This window comes from Bemisia tabaci, chromosome 5, assembly GCF_918797505.1.
Source record: "Bemisia tabaci chromosome 5, PGI_BMITA_v3".
NCBI classification, from domain to species: domain Eukaryota; kingdom Metazoa; phylum Arthropoda; class Insecta; order Hemiptera; family Aleyrodidae; genus Bemisia; species Bemisia tabaci.
The window spans coordinates 2,006,198-2,016,552 of record NC_092797.1 but is presented as its reverse complement, the minus strand read 5'-3'; the positions used below and the strand labels follow the sequence as shown (position 1 = coordinate 2,016,552).

The 10,355-nt window shown below is 41.7% G+C and overlaps 1 protein-coding gene across 3 annotated transcripts; it reads left to right on the top strand.

The window, feature by feature from the left end:
- The first annotated feature begins 2,347 nt into the window (after positions 1–2,347).
- Positions 2,348–9,747, top strand: LOC109035525 (cathepsin K). Of its 3 annotated transcripts, XR_011899940.1 has the most exons (5): positions 2,348–2,906; positions 4,524–4,632; positions 5,372–7,037; positions 8,086–8,132; positions 9,476–9,747. XR_011899940.1 is itself a non-coding variant. In XM_072300969.1 (3 exons), the coding sequence occupies exons 1-3, from the start codon at positions 2,610–2,612 to the stop codon at positions 5,638–5,640; spliced, it is 675 nt and encodes a 224-aa protein (XP_072157070.1). In that variant the 5' UTR covers positions 2,348–2,609; the 3' UTR covers positions 5,641–7,182. The 3 variants fall into 3 exon arrangements, 1 of the variants encoding a protein (XP_072157070.1); XR_011899941.1 differs by lacking the exon at positions 9,476–9,747 and having other exon boundaries at positions 8,086–8,238; XM_072300969.1 differs by lacking the exons at positions 8,086–8,132; positions 9,476–9,747 and having other exon boundaries at positions 5,372–7,182.
- Positions 9,748–10,355: the final 608 nt, after the last annotated feature.

Here is a 10,355-nt window from a genome sequence, read left to right as displayed (position 1 = left end):
CTCCAATTAAAAAAAAACGAACGAACAAATAATGAAAGAACAAACATAAATGTGGTTAATAATTTTATCTTCCGCCGCCGCCGCCGCGCCGACCGCACTGTGTTGGAGCAATGCGTGAAGTATTCACGCAGTCTTGTAGGCGCTATGCGTTTCACGCCGACCGCTCCTGACCACAATGTTTGGCGCAATGCGTGAAGTATTCATGTAGTCTTGTAGGCGCTATGCGTTTCAAGCCGACCGCAGTGTGTTTGACGCAATGCGTGAAGTATTCATGCAGTTGTTGGGGCCTTAATCCCTAATTTAATTTAAAGATGAGAAAAGCTACCAAGAGCGCGCGGGCCTGGCTTCAGCTCCCTTGAGCTGGGGTTCCTAACTAACACCGGGCTCGAGCCGGGGTCCCTACTCTGCAGTTCACCGGGCTAGCCGGGGTCCCTAAACTACTCTCCGGGCGAACCGGGGTCCCTATCTAAACTTCTCCGGGCTAACCGGGGCTTACAAACTAATACACCGGGCGTACCGGGGAATTACCTGTGACACCGGGCGTACCGGGGGAAACCTTACCTTATGAGCACTGAATTGCCGGGCGCACCTTGGAGCTGTGGAGCCGTAGACTGCTGCTAGCTGAATGGCGATGAAATGGCACTTGGATCGGCGTGCACCTAGGACCTGGGTAAATCAGTATCCCGCGCCCGGCATAGGTCGTTGGAGAACGAAAAGTAATTCTGAGAAAATAACTTAAACACCTTTAACCTTGAAACCTTCTTTGCTTTATTTACATTTATTTACAACTCTGGGAACCAGACAACTTATTATTTTCCTTTCGTAAACAAAATAAAATGACCTTACTAAAACATAAAACACCTTGGCGACGCGAGCGCTCTCTAGGGCAGCGCCGCTGAAGCTGGCCGCGGCCGGCGTCGCGGCGCGATTAGCTGTGCGCTAGACGGCGCGCGGCGCGGCAGCAGAAATTACGCGCTAGAGGCGCGTACAGCAGTCTTGTAGGCGCTATGCGTTTCATGCCGACCGCCGCGCCGCTCCGCTCCGTTCCAGGTCAAATTGCGCGTTTGGTTTCTCTCTTAGCTCGACTAGTTAAAGGTGTTATCTCTTGTATCACCGAAAGACGACAAAATTATAAATTACTATACTTTTACGCTCAGGAAATGAGAGATTTTGTCCTCTCTTCTCCTTTGTAATTTATTTTCTGAATCCGATTTTTCCTCTCTTTTTTTGATACCTACATTCAAAAAGATTGCAAAATTTGCCGCCCCCTACATTTTGCCGACATGGGCCTCGGCCCATGTGGCCACCCCCTTAATCCGGCCCTGAGCACATGGCTTGCGCACATTGGCTGCGCCCGATCAAATATTATCCCTTCTTTTTTCTTGCGTTACAGGAGAAACTCAGTCAATTGTCTTTACAAAAACAATTCAATATATTCAAGGAGGCCTACGGGAAAGAATACAGCTCATCAGAAGAGGAGAGTAAGAGGTTCGGAATTTTTAAGGAGAACCTGGTCAAAATCGACAATCTCATGGCCAATCGGAAAGGAAGTGTCGTTTTCGGAGTCGGCCCATTCACGGATTTTACAAGTGAGTACTTCATAAAAAATGCATTAGGTACGTTTCCTGGCCGCTGCACGCCCCCCTCCCCCCGAAAGCCCGCTTTGTGGGTTGATCCCAATAGAGTAGGCTCATCTAGCGACTATATATCATATCGATAACCGCAAAAATCATGAAAATCAGTTCGTCTCTTCAGATCAATTATGAGGGGGTAGAATCGTGTTGAGTCCACACTACTCCACGGACAAATTAAGGCCAAAAAATTTCCAAAAATTTCAATTGGAGTCAAAAATTTGGATTACATTTTGTAATAAGGAACCACTATCTCTGGCTCTTCTGTATAAGCGCCTATCTGCGTAGGAAAACTATTAGCATATATGTTGTTTCTAAAATGAGCCAGAAATAGTGGTTGCAAAATGTGGTCCATTTGATCTCTAATACGTACCAATACACGACATTGGCAGATCCAGCAAATTGGCAACATTATCTTTCTTCCGTTTAAACCTATGGAAATGTATCGATTCTTGGAGGGGCCACAGGTGCTCCGACATGAATCGATTATTTACCATTGGTTTAAATGAAGGAAATCCGGTGTTGCCAAATTGCTGGATCTACCTCTGGTACACGATTGAGAGGGGGAGAGTTCAGTTCAGGCAGATGCTTTGGAATGAAAAAATAAATAAATAAATTAAAAGTATGATATCCTTAAGATGCCTTGCTCCCGTGACACAAACATCTATCTATGAAACATGAAAATTCTGTGCAGGCGAAGAGTTTAGTGCATTCGTTGGAATCACACGGCCAAAGCGGAAATCTAGTAGAAAGAGTACTCAAAAGCCAGAGCGGAAGTTCAGTGGAAACAAAAGTTCGAAACCAGAGAGAAAGTCAAGTAGAGGCAGTATTTTGAAACCGGAGCGAAAGTCCAGTAGAGAAAACAGTCTGAGACCAGAGAGAAAGTCCAGTAGAGAAAAGAGTCCGAGACCAGAGAGAAAGTCCAGTAGAGAAAATAGTCCGAGACCAGAGGGGAAGTCCAGTTTCTTCAGAAGTCTGATGTCAGATCACCGAAAGTCTGGGCAGAAGGACAGAAGTCTGAAGCCGCGAATGCTGGATCCGGATTCTGGCTCAGATTCGGAACATCCAGGTTCCAGAAGACCCGAAAGAAGACGATCAGCGGACCCAACACCCTCCCGCAATCGCTCCAACAGGCGCAACTTCCCGAATTCCCTGCCGCCGGACTGGAGGCCGGCTCCCTTTGGGACTTTGCACTACATCGGTCCGGAACCAGAAGGAAATATGTTGGTGGATTGGCGCATTCCCAATCACCTCTACCCGCCGACTGAAGCTCAAGTAAGACGGGACAAAGACGTAGCATGCTTTGCGATGTATTGATCTACCATTTAAACCTATAGAAAAGGATCGGTAAACATGGTGTTTGCAACGACACTTAGTCGACCAGTGGCGTGGCGTGAATTGCGATGTATCGATTGTTCTGCCATTTAAACCTATAGTAAAGAATCGATTATTAAGGTGTTCGCTGCGAACACCCTGTTTATTGATCCTTTTCCATAGGTTTAAATGGCATAGATATATCGCGAAGCACACCACGCCACTGTAATCAACTCTTTACCACACTGAAAAAAAAGAAGTTACGGGCTACGTAGACATACCATCCGTTCCGGGCTCAGAGGCCGAAACTTCCGGGTGCTACAACCGGAACTTCCGGACGGTATGTCTATTTAGCCCGTTAGTACGGCTTCCACGGCCGGAGTTTTTTTTCTGTGCATAGTTTCAAATGGGGGAATATCGATGACCGATCATTCACGCTTCGCTTCTGATCTGGGACATAATCGTCAGGAAGTTTACGGGTTTCGTCGCCCACTCCGAGAGCACGCGAAGTTTCAGAAATGTCTTAAAATATTTTTTTTAAAAAAGCAAACTCATGAAATAATTGAAGCTTATCGGCGTTCAAACAGCAGGATAACGTAAATGTCGTTTCTGGTGTTTTAAGTGTCTGCTCTCATTTTGGTGTATTAAAGGAGAACAAACCCAGCTATTGCTTGCAATTTATCCAAAAGGAGGGGTATTGATTAAAGCCGTTTTTGGGTCCACCCTGAATTTTCTCAACCCCACGATTTTGTGCTCCTCGAGGAGATGTACTCTACGGAAATCATGATTTTGTAATTTTTTGTCCTTTTTCGGGTTTCATACTGGGCTAGATATTTGGGTTTGAAGGCCGATTTTGTTGGGAAATGCGGTTTTTTTTATTTACGACGGGGTCGATATAAACCAGCGCATCGAATGCCGAGAAATTCGCATTTCTCGCCAAAAATCGACTCTCAGACCCAGATTTTGGCCAGTCGCAGACCTGAAAAGAGACGGAAAATGACCATAAAATAATTTCATTTCGTAAAATTGACACTCATTTAGCAAATGATTGTAAGGTAGAAGAAAATCAGGGTGGACCCAAAAACCGCCCTTATTGATATCCCTTCCATGCCTCACATATGGTATAAAAATCTGGGAAATTTTAAACAAATGACGTAAAAATATTTTTGGAATTGAAGCATGACAAGAAGAGTGCAACGTCGTACTCCGAGATACGAGTTCGTTCTATTCATGCTGTTTCATCGTGGTTATGCCGAAATAACCAGCTATAGCTGAAAACATAGTCTTGAGAAAATCGCATGTGCAGTTATTTTTATCGGATACGCCTCTGAGTTTGTGCGATTGGATACATGGAAAGATTGGTTGTATCCTTTGAATGTTCCATCGTGGATAAGTTTTGAAGAAATGTCGGCTTTAATGTTAAATTTTCTTTTTTAAATTATGCTGTTATATAGGTAGTTGTTGCATCAAACATAAGCTCTTGGAACGAAATGGCTGATAAATTAGTGTTTTGTGACGGTCATTGAAGCGGTTTCCTTTACTTTCGTTTCCCCCCTGAAATTATATATCTGTTTACAGAACCAGTTCGGACGAGAATGTGGCGCATGCTGGGCTTTTTCCACAGTTAATATGGTTGAGATGATGTTGGCAAAGGAACAAAATAAGGTCGATAGGCTTTCAGTGCAAGGTGAGTTCGAAGAATCGTGGACAAGCTAAAGTCTTCCAACATTCTCAAAATCCATGATAAGCCGCCAAGGATAGAAAAATTCGCTACGACTAACCTCTCGGGGATGTGATTTCGATTCATGTATAATACATTCCACTTCATTCATAAAACGACACCAAACCAGGGAGCCGACCAGGGAGCTGACGGGACAGTCAAAAACATCGACCCGAGGGGATTAAAATTGAAATTTCAAAACTCAAGATCTTTGATGTTTTTTTTTTTGTTTTTTTTTTTTTTTTGAAAAAGTGGAACGTAGTATACATCAGTCAAAACGGAAAATTCCCGAGAGGTCAGTCGTGAACACTTTTATTTTTGCCGAAAAATTGACTGCATTCGAAAAAAACATATGGTTTCAATTTCCCATGTTATTTTCAACACGGAATGAAGAATTGGACATATTTCTGCCAAACGGAACTATGTGCATCAAGGCATGAGCCTTGAGACCCATGAGAATATATGCATAGCAGGGCTCACGTCATAATGCATTTAGTTCCGTTTGGCAGAAATACGTCCAATTGGTCGTCGGGTGTCTGATTGGCTGAAAAAAGCGCAGGAAGATCTGGTGGTCAAGCACTTTTCTTATTCAATGCGGACTCTAATTCCCTTTTTGCTCTCGCATGAGAAAAAATTATATGTAGTTCTCCATTGCAAAATGTGGTCCAATTCCTGCAAATTCATGGAAATGCGAAATTGTTGGTAGCGATACTTGACTGTGACGTGAACACCTACGGCTGTGACGGTGGGAGCATGGTAGCAGCTTTGGAATACATGGAGGAACACGGAGTGCCCACCGCGGATGTTTACCCGTACATAGCGGAGAACGGAGACTGCAGGCCCTACACGCCTCACGTGAAGGTAGCAGATTTTGACGAGGTAGAACCAGAGGACCTAGAGGAACATTTACAGCTCAGGCCAATCGCAGCGGCTATGTTCTCATCTCCAAACCTCCAAGTAAGAAACATCTCTTAGGCCCTGTCCACACGAGCGTGGTTCGAGGAACTTATTCGACGAACTGCTCAGTTCCCGGAACTTTTTCCTTGAAAGGAGGGATGCTGTCCACACAAGTTCGCCCAAACTGGAACCGGGACTTCAATAAAACTATACAATTATTGCAAAATAATAGATTATTACGGCCGCCAAAGTAACAAAAATAAATGTCAAGACATGTAAAGGACGTAAAAAACAAAAACAAACAAATTAACACCAAAAGAAACATATGTAGAAGCTACGGGGGAAGTTCCGGGTTTAGGAGGAATAAGTTTTCAGTTCAGCTAAAACTTGTTCCGGGAACAAGTTCCTCGAACCGCGCTCGTGTGGACAAGGCTTTAGTCTTGTGAATAATCGTGTACCAGTGGCGGATCCAGTGGTAGGTATTTTCCATCCGAAGTTCGCCTTCAATTTTGCTACATAGGCAACATTCAAACCGGAGAGCGCGAACAGTTATGTATATGTTAAAACACACAAGGCGGTAGTAAAAGTAAAAGCGTTTCGACGTATGATAGTCCAATCATGTTTCGTCGTTTCGAGAGAAATTTAACGCGCCAAAACGAAACTTTTCGAATCGCAAGTGCAACAAACTCCTTGTATTTAAGCACTCTAGGAAACAAAAACCGGTGATAATGGACCACTAGACAAGGTACGAATTTAAGCGATCTGATACATGTTTCTTAACCAGAATTTCACGTAGAAAACGATTCACACAACGAAAATTACGGAAACCAACTCCTAACGAAGATATTAACGTTTTTATTTCACATTGGTTGCGAGGAATTTGAACTGCCCGCTCACAAGAAACTCAAAACTCTACATGAGTCAAATCGCCCACTACAACGGTTTCAGCGAGCTTCTCAATCGAGCAATGTTCATTTCCCATCATGTGTTGTTCAAACTATTAGCAATTTGCTATAGCTGAGCCAAAGTGTCAAGATTGAAGTTGAAGATTTTTACATCGCAGAGACTGTCATGATAAACATTTAGCGCGCGATGTGAATCACGTAGAGCATTGAGTTTTCATGAGCGGGTGGTTTGAATTCACGCATCAAGAATCATTAAATATCTTCGTCAGGAGTTAATTTCGGTAATTTTCGTTGTGTGCATCGTGTTTTACGTAAAATTTTGGTCAAGAAACATGTATCAGAATGCTGAAATTCGTACCTTATCTAGTGGTCCATTCTGCTAGATCAGCAAGTATTTGAACTAATCATACGTATCGCGTTTGTGCTTTAGAACTCGTCGTTTTTGTTTAGTTTCGTTTCTTTTTTTCCTGTTCTAGTTCTACATCCGCGGAGTATTTGATTCTGACGATTGCGATGATCAGAGCTTCCAAGTAACAAACCACGTTGCCCTCATCGTTGGCCATTATGCAGGTATTTCGTCGTTTTCCGCACGAAAGAACGTAACTACATTTCAATGTTGCCAAATTTCCTTTCGTAAATTGCATTTTAACCAGAAAAGTATTGGGCATTTCTAACTGAAAATTTCACTGATTTTTCTTCCGATTTCATGCAAAAATCAGACTAATTTGGATATAAATTGCACACTTACATTTTTGTAAAATAAATTAATTGTTGGAGTCAATTTGGCAACCTTGGAATGGAGTTACGTTCCATCGTGCGGGAGACGACGATTTCTGTCTCCACATGCCCCCCCCCCCCCTCTTCTTATGCCTAGGAGCCAATCGTGAGTTTTCATGAGTATTGAGATCGACCTGCGTTCAAAGTCATCAAAGAAAATTAAGGTGATTCGTCAAGCTCAAGTGGTGTGGTCAAACTGGCATGCGATATATCGCATCGATTAGGTCGAAAATCTCGACATATTCTGAATTTTAAGCAGAAAAAGGACGATAGCCCCTACGCATAAGCCTGAAGATCATTTGAAACCCAAAAATCGGAAAAATTCAGAGGAATGAAAGCAGAATTGTGTTTGGAAATAACCTCGCATTCGATACAGCCATCGATAGCTGTATTGGTTTTTTTCTAACACTATTTTGCTTTCAATTCTCTGAATTTTGCCGATTTTTGGGTTTAGAATAATTCTTAAGGCGCATGCGATGAAGGCGCAATAAATTCATTGATTTGCCATTTAAACCTTTTGAAAAGGATCGATTAACAGAATGTTTGCAAGGAAAACCTTAAAAATAGATTCCTTTCCATATAGCTCAACGAAAAAATATAGAAAGTCGATAATTGACGTCTCGCCACTACTTCCTCCTTCGGACGATCACAAATGAGTATGTAAAAGCAACTGAAAATATACCTATTGATGATAGTCTGTCTAATAATGGCTCAAAAAAGATCAAATACCCACAACAAAAACACATCTCGGCCTATCAAACTTCTATCGCAAAGCCAACACCTAAAAAGAAGGAAATTAATTTAAGAAAAATTAAATGTTTCTTCTCCCTTTTGGTTTTAGATTCATGGATTATCCGGAATAGTATGCCTACCAATTGGGGTTTACAGGTAAATTAAATTGCGTTTGTTACTCAAGTAATTAAGTTTCATTGACTTTTTCTATTGATAAACCAACGATCATCGTCTCAAAAGATTAAACATAGAGACAGAGACATGTTTCTTTGTCTGTCTCTTCTGTGAATCAGAGGCAAAAGGCAAAAAGCAAAAAAAAAACAAGCAGGAAGCTCCAACGCATTCGCGTCGGAAAGCGGCTCTGGCGACGGTAGGTAGTTGTTACGCGTTTACCGTTTCCTTGGTAACCTTTGTTTGCTATCAGCTGATGTCGAGTAGTATGACTAGGAAGCTCCAACCACGGCATTCTTCGAAAAAAGCGCGAAAACTTATAGATTTGAATTTTCAAATTTTAAACGTAAAGTACATTTTTTCCAGTGCGAGATTAAAGCACAGACCCGTTTTGAATTATTGACAGTATCACCATGATTCCAAAAATACACTACACAACATAGCATTCGCTCACAGGAAAAAGATATCAATTAAAATAAAATCAGTCCCCCCTAAACAGCAGAAAATGGCGCCGATTCCCATCAACCAACACGCGGTCTCTCCAATGTAACATGGTCCGTTGATACTCCCCAGCTGGGACCGTCCGGAATAGCAGCTCTAGTGCAAGCACCAGAGCCGCTAAAAAAAAACTTGAAAAATGTATACTTCAGATTATTGTGATGATATGTATGTCTCCGCTCTTGTTTTGTGTTACAACAAAGAACTAATCAACTGTTTCCTTTGAAATTTTCTATGAATTAAGTTTCACACGTTCACAAAACATTTCAGCGAAACTTTTTGAACAGTTTTCCTTCAGGTAAATAAAACATAACCAGAGGTTTTTAAACGTCGGAGTTAGTAAGTTACGCACTTTTGGCATTAAGTTATCGATCTTAATTTCATCAATTCTCAGTCGAGTCAAATGCATTTTATCACAAAATCCTAACTCAGCCTCATGCCGAAGCAACATGTCTATACGATGTTGGAAAAATATGAGCGAAAATTATGTTTTGGAGCGTTTCAAAATATTTTAGAAGTAAGTAACTAAGATTTTGTGGCACTGATTCGAAGGAACGGTTTTCAACAGCTTGTTCAATTCAACGTTTTCCTGCGAAGATAGCGTATTAAATTCTGTTAATTTTCTTTTCATTTCAAAAACTCCAACTGTTAACCGTTCGTCATAGCTGGTGACGGAATCTTGTATGTATGATACATACGTATTTTTTCGATGAAACAAATTACGACTCAATGGTTGTCTCCCTTTAAAATTTTGCTAATAACGGTGTTTTGCATGTCCCGGACTTTTACGACAATGGCATTCTTCAACTCAAAAATTGAATTTGCTGCAGGGTCACATGTTGATAAAAAAAGGAAGATGTGCAGTGGGCTCGCAGCTTTTTGAATTACTGGGCATCATTCATGGTAGTTCGACTAAGAGACAACGCACCAGCTCCTGAACTGCAAAGAGGAAATCTCGATTGAGGATCATCGTTCCCAAAACTCTTCCTCGTTAGTTTGATGGCTAACGAGTAACGATGTATATTATACTAATTTGTGAAAAAAGTTATTCAATCCTCAGAAAAATGCCCAAGACTTTTTATACATAAAGTCTCAAGTCGGATAAAAGTGGCCAGTCTTTAAATAGATTGACTTTGGTAGTTTTTTCAAGTACTATTCATGTTAACTCTATGTTGTTTAAGGTAAGAAATACTTTTTGTTTTTTTTTCACCTTTTTGGTGATAAACTGGCGCTTTCTTACCCCTCCGTTTGCTACCTTCCTCATCCGCCACATGTCAATCCCACAGAGGAGATATTCGGGTATATTTTACCCGGCAAAATGAAAATCCCCTGACATGACACAAATCTTGCCAAAATACCAATTCTTAGACTTATGTCTTTCCTATCTTCGGCTATTTTGCTAACATAGACTTGGAGGTACATTTACAAATAAGACAACAGAAACCAACACAACATGGAAGTAGAGTAAGGGAGAGGAAGCTCGTTGATGACGGCGTGAAGATACAACTATTCGTGCTTGATGGATGTCCGTGTTGCGTCCGCAAAATTGAAGGCGCGATGGCGCGAAGCGTGAACTAGCAATGCTCCGCGTTATATTTGCAATAAAGTGTCACTCAGATTTGGGAGAAAAGTTAAAAAACGAGGTTCGAACACATTGCTGTGTTATGGAAAAGAGTAGTAAGTACATTCTGTGGTGACACACAATCCTCG